This window comes from Planococcus citri, chromosome 4 (genome assembly GCF_950023065.1).
Source record: "Planococcus citri chromosome 4, ihPlaCitr1.1, whole genome shotgun sequence".
Classification (NCBI taxonomy): domain Eukaryota; kingdom Metazoa; phylum Arthropoda; class Insecta; order Hemiptera; family Pseudococcidae; genus Planococcus; species Planococcus citri.
The window spans coordinates 1,606,202-1,624,899 of NC_088680.1; the positions used below are offsets into that span (position 1 = coordinate 1,606,202).

Here is an 18,698-nt window from a genome sequence, read left to right on the forward strand (position 1 = left end):
ATCCCTTCAGTGAGGAAACCATTGAACTAGGAAATCAATTAGCGAGTGATATAGCAGAATCTAGACAGAAAAAATGGCAGGAATTAGTAGAAAACCTGGATTTCTGCAAAGATAGCCGAAGAGCCTGGCAACTGTTGAAGAGACTTGACGGAGGCAAAACCCAACAAAGCAATTTCACTCAGGTTACAGGTAACCAAGTAGGCCATCAACTACTCCTGAATGGAAAGACTGACAACAAAAGTAGCTGAACAAAAGTGAAAAGATGCATGGATGTGGAAGTGAATAACTTTGCCACACCAATTACTAACAAAGAAGTGAAGTCTGCAATCAAATTGTCCAAAAATAGGAAGGCTGCTGGTGTAGATAACATGTATACTGAACAGATCAAACACTTCAGACTAAAGGCAATAAATTGGATCCAGAAAGTGTTCTATGCCTGTATAAAAACTTCGAGAATGGCAAGACTATGGAGACAGGCTCATGTTATTGCATTACAGAAACCAGGCAACGATGCAAATGACCCAAAGAGTTACAGCCCCATCTCCCTACTGTATCACCTATACAAGATTTTGGAAAAGAGTAATTTTGAATCGCATGGCTGATTGTATAGACGAGGGGCTGATCAAACAGCAGGCTGGATTTAGACCAGGAAAATCATGCACTGGAGTAGTGTTTGTCGACCTCACAGCAGCTTTTGACACAGTTTGCCACCGACTACTCCAGTATAAGGTGTACCAACTTCAAAGGATTTTAAATTTACACAGATAGTCACTATGTTGATGAAAGACAGAAGATTCTATGTGACACTCAATGGCAAAAACAGCACCTGCAGGCAGCAAAAGAATGGATTGCCCCAGGGCAGTGTTTTGTCACCAATTCTCTTCAACATTTACACCAATGACCAACCAATTGGACTAGATACTAACCACTTTCTGTATGCAGATGATCTTGCACTAACTGCCCAACATGATACATTTGGGGAGGTGGAGGACACACTAAACCAGGCTATACAAGAACTAGACACATACTATAAAGATAACCACCTCAAACCAAATCCAACAAAGACAGAGACATGCTCTTTTCATCTCAGATATCGTGAAGCAAAGCGACAATTGAATTTTTGATGGGGTGGAACAGATCTGAAACAAGCAGATAACCCCAAATACCTGGGTGTAACCCTAGATAGGACCTTGACCTACAAAAGGCACTGTGAGGCAACTAAAATGAAAGTTGCAGCCAGAACAAATGTATAATTTGCAAACTAGCAGGCAGCAGTTGGAGAGCTAAGCCCAAAGTTATGAGAGCATTTGCACTGGCACTGTGCTATTCAGTGGGGGAGTATGCCTGCCCTGTTTGGAGTCATTCAGCAAATGCAAGTAAAGTTGATATACCCTTAAACGAAGCATGTAGATTGGTGACAGGGTGCTTACACCCAACACCATTGAATAACCTATAGCAGTTGAGTGGAATTGCTCCACCAGCAGTCAGATGTGAAGTTGCATCCATGGTAGAGAAGACAAAGATGCTAAAAAATCCGCTGCATCCTATGTATGGATATGAAGAACTGGCAGAAACCCACCTCAGATCTAGACACAGTTTTATGAAAACAGTTGAAGAACTAAAAGATACCCCTAGCACAGATAGATGTCGCATATGGAATGCAGGTGTTAAGGGAAGAAGTAGGCAGGAAGCCCTATCAAGTGGAGAATATTTGAAATATGAACTGTGGAAAACACTAAACAGATTGAGGAGCTGAGTCACACGATCTAAGTACAATCTTCATAGATGGCAGTTGGCTGATGATGATCTGTGTGAATGCGGCGATGTTCAGACTGACAAACACTTATTTGTGTGTGAATCAATAGGGAAAGTCAATCCAGAAAAATTGAATGGGACACTTGATGATGAAGCAGTTAGATTCCTTGAGCACTGGCAGGAAAAGGGTATTTAGATTTAGATTAAGATTTAGATTGAGTTTTTCATGATTCATGTTAATTTAGGCATGTCGACCGGATACGAGAAAACCCCAAAAAAATGTGCACCTTATTTTGCAAAGTTGGAATTTTCCACCTCCCCCCCCCCCGATGATGTTACCTCGGGTGAGAAAATAATCCCGTATTTTTATTTTTCTCCATCTGCAAAAAAAGTACTGTCGGTAGCTCCTAAAAGTTGAAAAAAAATCAAAAAAAAGTTCAATTTATCAAATCCAGTTTCAAAATTTTGCAAGCTTTTGGAAATTAAGCTTTCAAAAAAAAACTCAACTTTGAGGCAAGTTACGAGTATTTATGATGAAATTTCGTGACTTTTGAAGTTTTCCGGATAATCATTGGAAAGTTTATAAATTCAAGTTTGGTTTAGCTTTGATTTTGAATTTCTCCTCCTCTCCCAGTACAAAAATGTTTGTGCTCTTTTTCATTGAAATACAAAATCCTAAATGCGGATACCTTGAAACTCGTCGTTTTTGTTAGTAAATTAGCTGTACCTGCGTGTAAATTATGAGAGTCGGCTTAATACGCTGCTCATCTACATAGCATAGGTAAGGTACGTGATACGTGTATTGTATTGTGTATGCATACATACGAGTATAAAACGAACAGAGCTGTCGAAGCCAAATAAAACGTTCGCGAGGGATTAATTCGGTCTTTTCTCGATGAGAAAAATGGTTTTGGTGAAACGATAATCGGATTTAACGTCTATTTTAGACTTAATTACATAACGCGTACTTATACACATGCTCCCCATAGTAATTCGGATAGTAGCCTGCCTCTTGTGCTGGTATAGGAAACTAGGTAGGTACCTAGTGTACAGACTAGTGCCATAGAGGTAGCTGAATACCTCGTATTATAGTATGTACGAGCATATGTGGTATTAATGACTGAATATGTATATCGCCAGTACCTACAGAATGATGATACGAATGAATAGTGATATCAGCCTATAGCAAACCAAATACACACACATAATACAGTGGGGTAAGAAGGGTGAAGCGAAGCGACGTGGCGTCGCGATGTAATTACAAATGCAAATCAATGTACCTAAATACCTGCTCATACGATATCGATACGCGAACAATACGAATACACACGAGTGTATGTATCTGTATACTTTGAAATACTCTATCCTATCTACTGTGGGTACTATGATACAAGTATTTTGCTTCGTAAACGTGCGAGATAATTTACAGCTATCATGCAAAATTGGCTGGGCAACTTGTCCATCGGTCTGTTATGGGGGCGGTAGATGGTAAAATCCAAGTATATAGCTCGAGTAGTTACTCATATATGTAGTAGGTAATTGGTATCTATCGTTTATTAATTGATATCCAGATACTTCGAGACTAAACAGGTTGTTTTCATAATCGCGCGATCGCGATGTAGCTAAAGTATTGTTTTCATTTTAAATTTCGTGATAGATTTTCATATTTCATCTTAGTACATCAGGTACGACTTACGAGTACTTGTGTAGCGTTGGCCTCGCGGCTGGTATCAAATTCGAGTCTAATAATATACGTAGACGTGTTGAATTTATGTTTATGTGTGTATACGATACGTGTATGTATGTGTACGAAAGGTAAATCGTATACATCTTCATGGATGGAGCATCAAATTTTATTATGTACGCTTCGCGGTTATGGTATGATACATGAGCGGTATCTTCTCGTACGCGCTTTAAATCCGCGCGTATTTTCTAATTAGCGGAACCGGTTTTTTGACGGTTAATTCGTGCGCAAACAATGAATTATCTGCGTTTCGACGAGAGTAAACATCGTACGAGTATATGGTAGGAATCAGCCTCACTCACAATCGGTGTTGAGAGTAATGAGATGTTAACACATGTAATTACCTGGATGTATCATACATATACAATACATGTGTCTAGAGTACGTATAGATACCGTTGGCTTTGGTACCGGAATCTTATACTCCTATCTAGATATCCCCTTCTCGTCGCGAAGAAATCGGTTTTCCCGATTTTCACTCTCTGTTTTGGCTGTTAGAGGCAGCTATATATTCTCGTAATATGATACATCGAGTTTAGGAGAAGGTCAGGTCTTGAAATCATTTAAAAGCTAGTACAGTTGGTTAAAGTTGCTTCAATCTCCAGCAATCATACTTCGGTATTTTAAAATCGGTAAAATTATCATGAAACCGGTTTAAAACGGAGAAAAAATTGATAAAATGCAGAAATTTATTTCAAAATTGTCAAAAAATGACATGAATTGATGGAATATTGAAAAAATTGTTCGCGAACGATTCGCTCAGAAACGATGGATCACTTCGAAATCAAATTAAATAATGTTCATGACAAAATGATTTGAAGCTTCGTTAAATTTGTCAACTTGTGAGCGATTCGTTCGCGAACGATTTGCTCAGATGGGAAAAATCGTTCGCGAACGAATGAATCAGTGAAAAGTCAAAATTAAAGGATCATTCGATGAAACTTGACAGTTTCTATCCTACCATCTGCAACTGGACTCAATCCGTTCGCGAACGATTCGTTCAGAATTGACCAATCGTTCGAGAACGTCTGAATCTTTCGTAAATGAAATAAGATATTACACTATGAAACAAAATGAAACATTCTTCAATTTATGAATTGAAATTGTGAATGATTCGTTCGCGAACGACTTGCTCAGACGGGAGAAATATCGTTCACGAACGAGTGAATCAGTGAAAAATCAAAATTCAATTTAGATGATTCGAATTGAAACTTGCCAGTTTTGGTCCTATCATCTGAAACTAGACTTAATTCGTTCGCGAATGATTCGTTCATAATCGACAAATCGTTCGAGAACGTCTGAATCTTTTGTAAATGAAACGAGAAATTACACTATAAAACCAAACGAAACATTCCACAATTTAGGAATTGAAATCGTGAATGATTCGTTCGCGAACGACTTGCTCGGACGGAGAAAATCGTTCACGAACGAATGAATCAGTGAAAAATCAAAATTATATTTGAATGATTCGAATTGAAACTTGGCAGTTTTGATCCCATCATCTGAAACTGAACTCAATTCGTTCGCGAACGATTCGCTCAGAATCGACAAATCGTTCGGGACTGTCTGAATCTCTTGGAAATCAAATCAGATAATACAAGATGAAACAAAACGAAACATTATAAATTCTTTAAACTGTGAATTGAAATTGTGAATAATTCGTTCGCGTCTTCGCGAACGATTTGCTCAGACAAGAAAAATCGTTCACGTACGAGTGAATCGGCGAATAATCAAAATTGAATTTAGATGATTCGAATTGAAACTTGACGTTTTGATCCTGTCATCTAAAACTGGACTCAATTCGTTCGCGAACGATTTGCTCAGACGGGAAAAATCGTTCACGAACGAATGAATCAGTGAAAAATAAAAACCGATATTAGACGATAGAAAGAAACACAACATTTTTCAATTTATGAATTGAAATCGTGAAGAATTCGTTCGCGAACGATTTGCTCAGATGGGAAAAATCGTTCACGAACGAGTGAATCGGCGAATAATCAAAATTAAATTTTGATGATATACGACGACACTACTTGATACTTGATAGTTCTGATCCTATTATCAAAATCTGGACTCAATTCGTTCGCGAACGATTCGTTTGAAATCGACAAATCATTGGAGAACGACTGATGAAGCACCACTAAATCCAATTTATCGGCGCAGACGTGACAAAATTTGACTTTTTCAACCCACTAGTGAAAATTTAACGTGATTTATGAAGAAGAAAATCAGAATGAGAATTATGCAGACTTACGTTTGGATCGGAAGTCGTCGACAGTTTGACTGAGGTGCTAAAATATCCCCGAAGCTAAAGTTATATATTCGCAGAAGAACGAGGAAAACGACTGAAGATTCTCAAAACGTCATAGGTGATGGAAACACTGACTTTTTCGTGTCGTCGTTCGCGAACTAAGAAGAAATTCTCCTAAAATGTGCCCAGTTATCGAGGAGATTTGTTCGCCAAAGTTCGTCTTACGAATTCGAAAAAAACTCAACTTTCGCGATCGAATTCAACACGTTTAATGAATCACGATGAACTTTACAACGTATAAAAGAAGTCGCTCGCTTATTCGTTTTTATTCCACGCGGTGTGCGACGTATAAATTCTAATTATGCGTACACACGTATAATCAATTCTCTTCCAACCAAAATTTGAAGCACCTTTGCTTTAATGAGTTGTTTTTTTTTTGTGTTGAAAGAACCCGAACGAGGGGGCCAGGGTGGTTTGGTCGACGTGATAGCTTTCAGGTGTTATTTCATCGGCTGCGCTGATTTGATCGAGTATATAGCTGTGTAACCAGTAATCATATACCACCCTATTGAAGTTTATCTGGCAACAAACAAGCTTTTTGTTAAAGTCAGCTTACCTACGTTAGTTGTATAGGTTGCCAAGCGACAAAAAAAAATTAATTTCAATCAATGCAAATCGCACGAATATAAGTATGGAGTAATGCCATCCCTTATAATACATACTCGCGACGAGTAATGACTAATTAGGAATGAAAATATGTATAGATAGCAGGTCGATGTCGACAGAAAATGGAGACAGACGATTCGAGGCGCTAGAAAATATCTTTATAGTAAACAGATAAGTGTATCGTATACTCTCTCTATGGTATCTGCGAAACGATATTATGTGTTAGAGTAGAGGGCCATCTGTTTCCTCTGTGTACTTTTATTTGTCAGTTCGCGGTGCATTAGCATCAGTAATCGTTTGCATTGCAGTTGCATTGATATTCGGTTCAATTGCGATGAAAGTGTACGAGTATTTGTAATTTAGATCCGTGAAACGCAATAGATGTGATGGTCGCTTTGAAGAAGATACACACGTGCATATTAATAGAAAACTACACGTAGAATTTGAGATATCTAATGGGCTATTACGCAGTTATCTCTGCATGGTGAAGTAAAGCTTATATACATATGATATGAATGGCGATGGCGGCGTGAGAAGATTTTACCCAAAAAAAACTATGCATAGAGTATACATGTGCCACATTATCTGTTTCTGTACCTACGAATGTTGTTGTTGTATGTAGAGAATTTTGAAACACCTTTTCGTGAGCCCATTATATGAGGCAAGACACGGGATGGAGATTGAAACAGACAGAAGCACGATGTATATTGTGTATATAGTAAAAAGCTGTTATCTATGGGTATTATAGTGCAAAACTCGTACAATGGTTTAGGCGGTGAACATTGCAGAGGTTATTTTATAGCAGATAGTTTGTACGTACTACGTACAGCAGCGTCGTCGGGCGAAATGATTCGACATTGTGACATTCTGGTTTTATTGTTTTATTCACTTTTTGATCGAAATCAAATTTATAGCCGTCGAGATTTTCGTTAGTGAAAATATTTTGCCTTCGAGCTTTATATTGCTTTTTCACGATTTGCTAATGCTAATGGGTAATGGGTTTCGTAATCGTGACAAGGCTGAGAACGATTCGGAGCGCCGTTTCGCGTCGTATTTCCATCGTACGAGTACCTCTACCTCTACCTTTACATACTGCTCAGTGCACATACCTACTCGACGTATAGTCGTGTGATTTTTCAATTATTATATCTACCGCATGAGTGCCCTATGTTGGTAGGTAGGCACTTATAGACCTCTAAGTGTGTCTACTTTTACCATCGTCGTCGTCGTCGTGGATGAAGACAATCGAATGTGGCGAATTTTTTTTTTCATTCGTTTACCCATAATTAAGTGAAAAAACACGTACGAATTTAATGGCCGGTACGCAACTACTCGAGTAGACGTTCGTCGTATTTGTATTTTATATTTGCATATACAGGCACGAGCAAAAAAAAATAATGAAGAATACTATCGTAAATTAAACTGCGATATTATTAGAAATAACCTACAAACACAGTTATACATATTCATAGCCAGGGCTATACAATTTTGATATTAAACGTTCACAGCGAACTGTATTTTGGATGTAGAAAGAAAGAACGAGGATCACAACCTGTTAATTTCTCGGTACAGACATCTTTATATGAAGGGGTTGTTGAACACATTCGTGTAATCTCACTCTTACAGCTGAACCTGCACTCTAGAATGGTTTAATGCTCCCTTTTTTTTCGAACGCAGGATGGAAATCGGGTTAAATGTGAATATTACACATTGTGTCTACATATCTGAACATCAGCGTTGGTAGTCAGTGTCAGCACTGTTTGCTCTACCGCGTTGTATGTACTACTATATTTGTAGCTATTCTGTATACAAACAATTTGCCATATGCAGTGCAACATGCTCGGGCTCGCTTTATCGTGAAGATTGTGTATTAAACTTCAGTGGTATAGCAGAGTTTTTTCATCGATTTTCAGAGAACTTACTCACGCCTTGGATGTCATCATTCATGAGCAATTGATAAATCTGCTTGATCGCTTTGAATTCAGGGTATCCATTCTGTAGAAATTGTGGAAAAGTACAGAGAATGCCAGAGAATTGTTCGATATATTCATTCCAAAATCGGAGAATTTTATGAGTAAAATCTTCGTAAATCGATTCCAATTTCGGTCCAAATTGTCATGAAAGTCATATTTTTTCCCGAAACTGCCTTTAAAAAAGTCCCGTTTTTGACTAAATTACTAATAAATCCACGTTTTTTGCAAAAATTGAAAAAAAGTCCTGTGTTTTGCAATAATTGAAAATTGCCGGAAAAAAGATATAACTTTTCGTCAAAACTGGCAAAAAATGCTTATTTTTTCCAAATTTTCAAAGTTTTTCATTTTTCTGTGAGATTTCTAAACATTTTCTTATTGCTATGCCAGAGCAGGGATTAAGTATGATTTATACCCGGAACAGACTCAAGGACAACATCCAGGCATATAGAATATGGAGTGAAAGACAAATCGAGATAAATCTGAAATTTGGGAACCAAGATATTTCAGTGATTGGCGTATATGCTCCACAGGAAGGCAAAGAGGAGGAAAGTGACGAGTTCTACGAACAGCTCCAAAAGACCATTGACAAGATGAACCCAATACACAGCATTTTTGTAATAGGAGACCTCAATGCAAGAACAGGGTCAAGTGAAAACGACAAAGTGGTAGGAAGACACAGAGAAATCACAGTAAACAAGAATGGGAAAAGGCTGATTGACCCAGGAAACTACCATGGAATTAGCATACTAAATGCTGCTTACAAAATACTTGCAAAGATGCTAGCGAGAAGAATCAAGAGCCATGAGGTGCCAATAATATTGGAATGCCAAAATGGATTTCGAAAGGGAAGATCATGCATAGATGGAGTATATGCAACAAAGCTGCTGATAGAGAAGAGATGAGAATATACAGAACGAGAATCTCGTCATCAAAAACAGAGGTGATGACCTTCGAGAGGAAAGAGCCAATATGCAGTAAAATCGTTGTAAATGGACTGCCATGCCATGGAACAAGTTGAAAGCTTTAAATATCTCGGATGTGAGCTGTCATATGAAGGAGAAGTTGACGCACAACTTAAGATCAGTAAATTCCTGAGAGTAAGCGGAGCTATAAACCGAGCCATACCTCCAAGAAAAGTCAGAGCCGAAACTCGAATAAGGATCTACTATACGCTGGCAAGACCAATGCTGCTATATGGAAGTGAAACATGGACAATGAGAAAGGATATAAAAAGCAGAGTAACCGCAGCGGAAATGAGATTCATGCGAGCCACAGCAGTATATACTAGACGAGATGGGAAAAGGAACGAAGACATCCTGAAGGAGCTAGGAGCAGAGCCAATCATGAGACGAGTGAAAGATTACAGAAAGAAATGGAGAAAACACGTTGACAGAATGCCTGATGAACGGTCCCCTCGAAAAGTCAAAGAGTACACTCCAACTGGCAGGAGGAGCAGAGGAAGACCGAAGAAAAGACTTGATGATACATCAGCGAGCAATTCTTCTAAATTTTCTCAGACAGGCTGAACAGCTCACCGGGTCAAAGTTCAATGATGATGATGCGTTAAAACTGCCAAAAATTACAATTTTTCTGACGAAATAGCCAAGAAGTTCTTGTTTTGCCAAAATTGTCCCAAGGTCACGATTTCCAACGAAATCGTCTACAAAAATCCATTTTTTCGCCAAAATTAAGTTCTCTTTTTTGCCAACATTACCAATAAAGGATTGGTTTTTTTTGCAAAAATTGCCAGGAAAGCTCAGTGTTTTGCCAAAAAGTCCTGATGTTTTGGCAAAATTGTCAAAAAAGCTAAAAAAAAAAAGGTTTTTGAAAAAACAGTTTTATGTTTCATAATATTACGAGATGACAAAAAAAAATTTAAGCGAAAACTGTTAAAAACTATTATTTCTAAGTACCTCATAATGATCAAAAATGTTTGTTTTTGATAAAACTGTCAAAAATGTTGATTTCTGGGAAATTGGCGAAAAAAGTTTTTATTTTTGGCCGAAATTATCAAAAAATGCCCTGTTTTTTTCCAAAATTAGAATACCAATGAAGCACAGTTTCTTTGTCAAAATTACCAAGTGAGTTGTGTGTTTTGCTAAATTTTCAATTATGTACTTCTAATTTTTGGAAATATTGTAAAAAGTAGGTACATAAATCCTACTTTTTTTTTTTTTTTTTTTCAGAATTTCCGAAGTTTAGTTCATTTTTTGCAAGATAGCTAAAAATTATTTTAAGCCAAAATTTCCAAAAATTATCATTTCTTTTCCAAAATGAGCAAAAAGTCATTATTTTTGTCAAGTCAAAAAGGCAGAAAAGTTCAGCTTTTAAGTATACCAAAATTGTCAAGTAATTCTACTTTTTTTCCAAAAATTGCAACCAAAGTCCTTTTTTTTATATTCATTTTTAAAATCATACTTATTTTGAAATTTTTCACTTTTCATACCTAATTTTGAAATGTTTTTTGACCTTACAAAATTTACACTTACATGTTAGATTAATTCTGACCCCTCTCCTTCCCTCCCTCCTTTTCCCCCTTCCCCCAAGAATTACATTTTTCTGCTTTGAAAGGTTATTCAGTTTGTTGTAAACCTCCAGGTATCTAATTTTATTTCATCTTTTCATTACTTTGCTTGGTTCTTATATGTAGTTTGGAAAATTGGAAAAAACCAGTGAAAAGCATCTATCTAAATTAGTGGACACCCTGTTGAATATATACTTACTTAGATCTGAATATATGCTTCATTTTAGGATCTTGGTAACTTGAAAATGTTCCCACCTCAACCTCAAATTCGTTTAAATTTGAAAATCAGATCAAAATCATGTAGCATATCTTTTGTAATGGTTTTTATGAAGTTAATTTCGAATTTCGACTTACTTTTTCGAAACTGGTCCCCTTTGACCTCACAATATAGACCTCCTTATTTCAAAAAATTAAAAAATTCGCCCGACCTGTGATTTTTTGGTTCTTGGAGGTGCTGATTTCGAATTTTTTAATCATTTTTCAATCCCCAAAATAAACTTCAAATTTTTTTGAAAAATGAAAAATTTGCATGATTTACAGTTTGTTAGATTTTTAAAAGTGCTGATTTTTAATTTAAACTCAATTTTTTGATACAAATCTCTCAGACACAAACATGATTTTTATTCAAACTCGAAATGCTCTTAATACCACTAACAACAGCGAGAGAAAATTAAATGGAAAACAACGGAATGCCAGCCGTGTCGATTGCAATATGTGTTTTGTAAATTTCGACATGGGAATCGTCGTTGAAATGCACCTACTTGTATGTACTTATACATTACATGTGTGGTGTACATGTTATAATGGGTTATCGTATACGTAAACAAAAAGTAATGAAATTGCATCGAGATTACATTTTAAATCATATTCGAAGTTCATGAAATGATCCTAGTTAATTATTTAGTATCCATACTTCGAGATTTGCAATCGATGATTTTGTTTTTTGTTTCAGGTGAGCACGAAATTTCGATTGGAAGAGTACCTAGCTTAGTGTACAGGTGAATGGTTTGTTTTTTGATGGGCTATTGCATGATGCATAAATATTAAGGAGCATGTGGGATGTGAACTGTGCCTGTGCCTCTCACATTAATAAATGATCATTTCGTCTTCAAAATGTCGAAAAAAATCAGTCAAAATTCCCATCAATATTGTTCACTCTCCTTTTCGAGTGTCGAAAATTTTGAAATTCTTCTCGCGTTATGACGACGAAACAAACGAGAGAAAATAAGAATCTTGGCATCGGTATTCGCGCATTTTACTATTTAAAAAAGGAAAAATACCACGTTCGTACTTCGTAGAATGAGAAATCGTAGTATAAGCGAAAACATCGCATTGCCAAATTCCTAAATTTCGGAAATGTTTTCGCGAATAATAATTCAGAGTTTCAGACGTTAGGGTGCCAACGAGTGATGCTGGTAGAGCGACATGTTGATGCATGCGTGTTGTAATATCTACATCATTTTTACGTGTGCTTAGATCCCCATTTGTATGTTCTAGAAGAGATACAGAACCCATTTTGTAAATACGACGACAGCGTGTGTGTTCGCGAGTAATTTTTTCATCATTTTAAAAATAACCAATGTCCGATGTCGTTGTCGGACAAAAACTAATAATTTTCAGCTACGAGTACGTTTCCGTTTGTGTTTTAAATTCGCGCATCGAAACCGCGATAATTATTCTAATTCCTCGAAAATCTACGCGATTATGACCACATTAAAGTTGGTACCTATATTTTGATGACGATGCGACAAATGAGCATAGTCGGAGTCGCTTCGCCGGAAATTCATTTAGCCAATATTTGTCAATTGGGCTACTTTTTTCGAATCGTAATCAAAAAGAATACAGGTAGCCAAGAAGAAAGTTTTGACGTAACGATGTAAAATAAGTACATATCCGCGTCTATCTACTCTAACCGAATTAATTTTTGCACGTGACATCGAGAGATATTGTCGCAGTCATCACGAATACAAAACAGCATGAGGGGGTAAGGTAGGAGGTACACAGGGTGGAATTTTTATGTTTTGTGCAGTTTTAAGTACCTGTACCTATGAATGGAACAATCGATGTGACATGAAATGCACAAAGGAAGGGTAGTTTCTGTGATCCAAGGAGGACTCTGTGTAAGGGTGGAGGCACCAAATATGGACCACTTTTTTTTGGAGGATTTCCACTTGAAAACTATAGTAGGTAGAAACCTCCACAAAGGCTTAAAATGAAGTTCCATCCTTCCACCAACACTGTACAAAACTTCAGGGGTGAAGGTCAACTTTAAGTATGTTTTTTTTTATTGTTGAGTGATGAGTGTCAAAATGACAGTTCAAAATTTTGGACGCCTAATATGGACCACCTATAAAATTTCAAAATAAACATACTTTCACATCTTTTAAAAGGTCATATTTATTTGTAGAAATGAACAAAAAAACTTATTCTAAGCAGTTCAGATTAATTTTGAATATTTTTTTCAAATTGTTGAATGACGAGTGTCAAAATGACAGTTCAAAATTTTGGACTCCTAATATGGACCACCTTAAGAATAATTTCAAAATAAACATATTTTTACATTTCAAAACATCATATTTTTCATTAGTAGAAATGAACAAAAAAAAGTATTTCAAGCATTCCCCTTTTCAGCGGCTGTAAAAAATGAGTAAAAAATTCAATATCACAGGTGGTCCATATTAGCGCACCCCATAAAAAAAAACTTTGCACCAAAAATTTCTGTACATACCCTCATTTTTAGCAAAAACTGATCACTCCAGCAGAAACTACATCCTTTTTTGATATTATAAACATCAATGCCATTTAGAAAATTACACTACATATATATTTTAATAAAAGTTAAAAAACACACTGAAAAAATTTTTCAGTGTCTCAAATAGTGATGGCAAACTATCGATAGTTTTTCAATAGTATCGATAGTTTTTTTTAACTATCGATAGTTTGACCGATAGTTCTTTTTAAAAGTATTGAAAAAACTATCGATAGTTTTTGGATGCTATCGAACTATCGAAAATCCAATGTTTTATTGAATTTTTAACCAAATTTTTGTAAAAAAGGATCGCTATTGTTCATTTTTTCAATAAAAAAAGTATTGTTTCTTTTTTTCTCTCTCAAAATGATGTCCCTTGATTTTTTCAGATAAAAAACGTAATAATGAACCTCCAAACTCGTGGAATCACATCCATTATCAGTTTTTAATGAAAATTGAAAACTATCGAAAAAACTATCGATAGTATCAATAGTTTTTGTTACTACCGAAAAAACTATCGATAGTAAAAACTATTGAAATTTTCACTCGAAAACACTATCGATAGTGAAAACTATCGATCGTTGCCATCACTAGGACTCTCAAAACAGTTTTTTGTAAATTTCTCAGCGAGTTTTGACTTTACAGTTGTAATTTTTGTCTCATTCGTTTTTTTGATGAAAAATACATCAGAATACATTTTTTCCTGAGAGATTGCGCTAATTACCAATGAGAACAGGCGCTGGTCCATAATTGGTGCCCTTACCCTTAGTTTTTCCAATTCTTTAGAGGCATCGATGCATCATTAATACATCAGCTGGTATTTTGAACCACAAAAAAACAAAATAACGTATTGAGAACTGACTAGTTGAAGGTTTTGTCAGCTTCATCGTGGTTTACCACAATCAATATAGTGAAAAAGTGGCTTCCTGTATCCAAAGGTACATAGATAAATCGTTAGCTTTATGAATCAATTTCGAGTTCCTTCTGTCGTGTAGGCATTCAGTGCCTCGGTGGTGGAATATTTTCATCATCCTCACGAGTGATAACAAATGCAAGAGAAACTTGCATTGTTTATTTTGAAAAAAAGTACGTTTCGAGTACATTTCTCGTATCAAGATCTCGTTTTGAAGGTGCTCACGTGCTCTTGTATTTTGATGGTAACATACATGTAAGGTGTGAGGGGGAGGGAGGGTATTCGAAAATGTGTGCATTAGACAATTTATGGTGGGATGTACCTGTACATTGACGTTGACATTGACACAATCTGAGGAAGAAGACGACAAGGACTGTCGACTGGGCAAGATGTCACTATGCCTTGACGAACGTTCTCTCCAGCGTAGAACACCCATCATGGAATTAACCCAATTGGACGTGGAAGTCGAAGCCGAAGGAGACGGCGAGTCACCAGCTTCCGAGCACTTGGAATGTGTTTTCGCCAGGACGACGATGCAAACTACCACGATACGAACACGGCAGCCAAAGCGAACCGAACAAAATCCATGAAGGATTTACACCCGTAGGCATTCGAATTTCGAATCAAAACCGACCAAGAAATTGGGCACTTGTCACTTGTCACTTCACCCGAGTTCACTTCTTATATGTACGTATTGTGAGATCGATACGATTTTTTTTTTTCGAGAGCAAATACACGTAAAAGTACAACTATCAGAAGCTAAACTTAAGCACAATATTTGAAGACGACGACGATGGCGAAAAGACGCACACGTAAACGTATCGTACTCGTACACTCGAAGTCGAATTCTCGAATTGAACACCGAACACCCGGACACGATGCCGCACACGGAGTCACTCTTACTTGCAACAACTCAACGAGCGCCAACCGCTAACGCTAACCTAAGTGAAGGACGGCTTCGGCTTGCATTCTACCACATGGCGAGCTCGCGAGCTCCAGTTCACCGCTCTCTTCGCCGCCGCTCCTACCACGATGCATTAAAAAAACCAGCTGTCTCATCCCCACGTTTTTACGATTTTCTTGTTGTAAGACCTATACAGAGTACTTAGAACGTACCGATATACACTGCCTACCTATATAGGTACAAGTCGAAGACATAATCTACTCGTTGGAAATGGATATGGATACGAAAATGGGATAATGGGATAATGAGAATACGAAATTAACAACACAAATACCCGAGTACTGTTTTGAGCTTAATTGCGTCGTCGTCGTCGTCGTCGTGCACACATTAGGTTACCTTTACCTCTATACCTATATAGGTATCGTTTTTGCGTTAATTCGTTTCGCAGACAAGGTACAGACTTCTGGGTAGGTCTAGGTATATACTATTGCTTATTGTTTTCATGGACCAGTCAGCCAATTCAAACTATAGCTACTTAATCAAGTTCTAGGTTAATCCCTCTAGGCTTCATTTACAACGTCAACTAGTACACGTTTCAGTTGCAGAGTTCATAATGCATTGCATACGTAGCACAGAAGTCGTATACTCGTCGATGAATTTGCATTCAAGTCACCCTCGTTCCCCAACCGGTTGTCATTAACTTATTATGTAAGTACTTGCAGTAAGTCACAGTGAAAAGATTCGTGAGAATGACCGTTGCAACAAGATGATGGCGATGGATTGTCTGGTCTCAGATTCCTGTCTCAAGTTTTCCAACCCAGTGGGTGAGATGAACATGTAATTCAGAGTTGAGTTTGAACTTGGATACGTCGTCGCGTCGTGAGGGGAAACGAAGGGATAACCCTGCCTTTTGCTAAGATTGTCTAAGCGAATGTAACAAAACATCTCACCATTTGTCAATGTTGCAAAACAGTCTCGTTTTTTTACGAAATATTGCTACATTTTGGCAAAAAAATTCCAAAAAGCCTTAATTTTTTAAAAAAAGTTGTCCAAAAGTTCTAATTTTTGTCAGAAATTGCCAAGAATCACAATAAAGCATCGTTTTACCCAACAAAACTCCGAATAAAGTTCCACTTTTCGAAAAAAATTTACGAAAAAATGTAAGTTCTTTTCCAATAATTCCCGAAAATTAGTGTTTTTTTGCTAAAATTTGTCAAATTTTTGATTTTTGAAAAAATCTTCGCAAATTGCTAAAGATTCCGCTCTTTTTTAAAAATCATCAAAAAACTCGCTTTTTTCCAGAAATTTCCAAAAAGTCCTGTTTTTCTCTAAAACTGTCAGTGTTGCTTTTTGTCAAAATAGTCCGGCATATGACAATAGGAGTAATTGCACCCCCCCCCCACCGATCCTCCGGGACAACTTTTTTCTTAAAGGGGACATCCTAAGGAATATTTTAAAGCAAACTTGACAAAAAAAAGTTGGCCTTACTTACAAAATGGCGGCCATTATTTTGATTGACAGGCGAGCCGAAATCGCAGATTTTGCGTTTTAACATAGAACTTGCACGAACTTTTTCAAACTTTACAAAGGTAGGTCGAAAGATCATGCAAAAATTTATCACCTGTCAAAATATCAAGTGCTAAAGTGGGTTTTTCGATTCTTGGTGAATTTTTGAAAATCCAATTTAGGCCAAAAATGAGGGGAAAAAATCAAAATTTTACCAAATTGACCAAGAAAGCAGAAATTTTGGATATACCCTATTTTCGACATGCCAAATCGATTGGAAACGGTTTCAACCCGTTTTAAGCAGTTATGGAGCCTCCAGCAGATTTTTGAAACTCGAAAGTCCCATAAAATTCCATCAAATTGGAGTTGTAAAGCTGAAATTTATTCTAAAAACTAATTTCAATGCGCTACGAAGTACACAAGGTGAGTTTCAAGTCGTTTTGGAGCCTCCAGCGACTTTTTGAAAATTCCTGAAGCCTCCAGCAGATTTTTGAAACTTTAAATTTTGACAAAATTTCATCAAATGAAGATGGAAAGCTGAAATTTACTCTACACTCCAATTTTAACACCCTTTGAAGACGACTTCAGGTGGGTTCAAATCATTTTAGGGCCTCCAACGACTTTTTTGAAAATTACTGGAGCCTCCAGTAGATTTTTGAAACTTGAAATTTCCCCAACATTAATTTATGAAATGGAGTTGGCAAGCTGAAATTTACTTCGCAGACTACATGGTGGTTTCAAATGGTTTTGTAGCTTCCAGCTACTTTTAGGAAATTTCAATTTTCCAAAAAAACGTCATACAACCTTTCAAAAAGTTGCTGGAGGCTCCAAAACGACTTGAAATTCACCAGAAGTCAACTTCGTAGCGTATTGAAATTAATTTGCAGAATGAATTTCGACTCTCCATCTTAGTTTGATGAAATTTGGGGAAATTTCAAGTTTCAAAAATTTACTGGAGGCTCCAGTAATTTTCAAAAAAAGTCGATGGAGGCCCTAAAATTACTTGAACCCACCAATCCGAAAAATATTACTTTTATCCGAAAATTGCACAATTTTCAGTCATTTGTTCATAATTGACAAAAACATTGCTCATTTTTGCTTAAACATTGTAAAATGTTTGCTTTTTGAAAAAATCCTCGCAATCGTTAAAAATATTTACTTGTGAAAAAAAATCAAAACGCCTCGTTTTTTTTTGCCAAAAACTGTCAAAAAATTCTGCTTCTGTTAAAAATGTCCATAATTTTCTATTTTTTGTAAACAATTTCGAAAAGTCGCAGTTTTTTTTCAAAAATCTTTTGCAAAAAATTGTTGCACAAAAAATTTGTTTTTCTGTCAGAAATTGCGAAAATTCTGACTTTCTTGCCAAAATGTAAACCTTTTTAAAATTGAAAATTAGACATTTCTATTTGCAATGTTCTATGTGTGTTTTTTTCTGGATTTTTTTCCTTTATTGAAACGTTTTGTTCGCATTTCGTTTGCGTTTTGTCACTTTTTTGGTTACTTTTTCAAGTGTTTCTAGTTACTAAAGTTAGTTTTTCTGAAAAAAAAAACGAGAATTATTTTGAAATTGTGTTAATAAAACAAACTCACAAGGGAACCTCTTGAGATGTCACACTCCGATTTGAACGAGACCGCGATTTTTGGAAAGAGCATAGTCTAAAACCCCCAAAACCAAATTTTCAGCTGCCCAAGTTCAATTTTCGATTTTTGGCCA

At 36.5% G+C, this 18,698-nt stretch overlaps 1 protein-coding gene across 7 annotated transcripts in view; it reads right to left on the reverse strand.

Moving 5' to 3' along the window:
- RapGAP1 (Rap GTPase activating protein 1) overlaps positions 1–18,698 on the reverse strand; it is a 264,659-nt gene that overhangs the window by 39,728 nt on the left and 206,233 nt on the right. Inside the window, exon 1 of one of the 7 annotated variants that reach the window (XM_065361102.1) lies at positions 14,897–15,528. The exons of the other annotated variants lie outside the window; for them this stretch is intronic. Within the exon in view, the coding sequence (XP_065217174.1) occupies positions 14,897–15,013 (117 nt within the window). The 5' untranslated portion in view covers positions 15,014–15,528. Of the gene's footprint in view, positions 1–14,896; positions 15,529–18,698 lie in introns of those variants that run through there. 7 annotated transcript variants of the gene reach the window in all.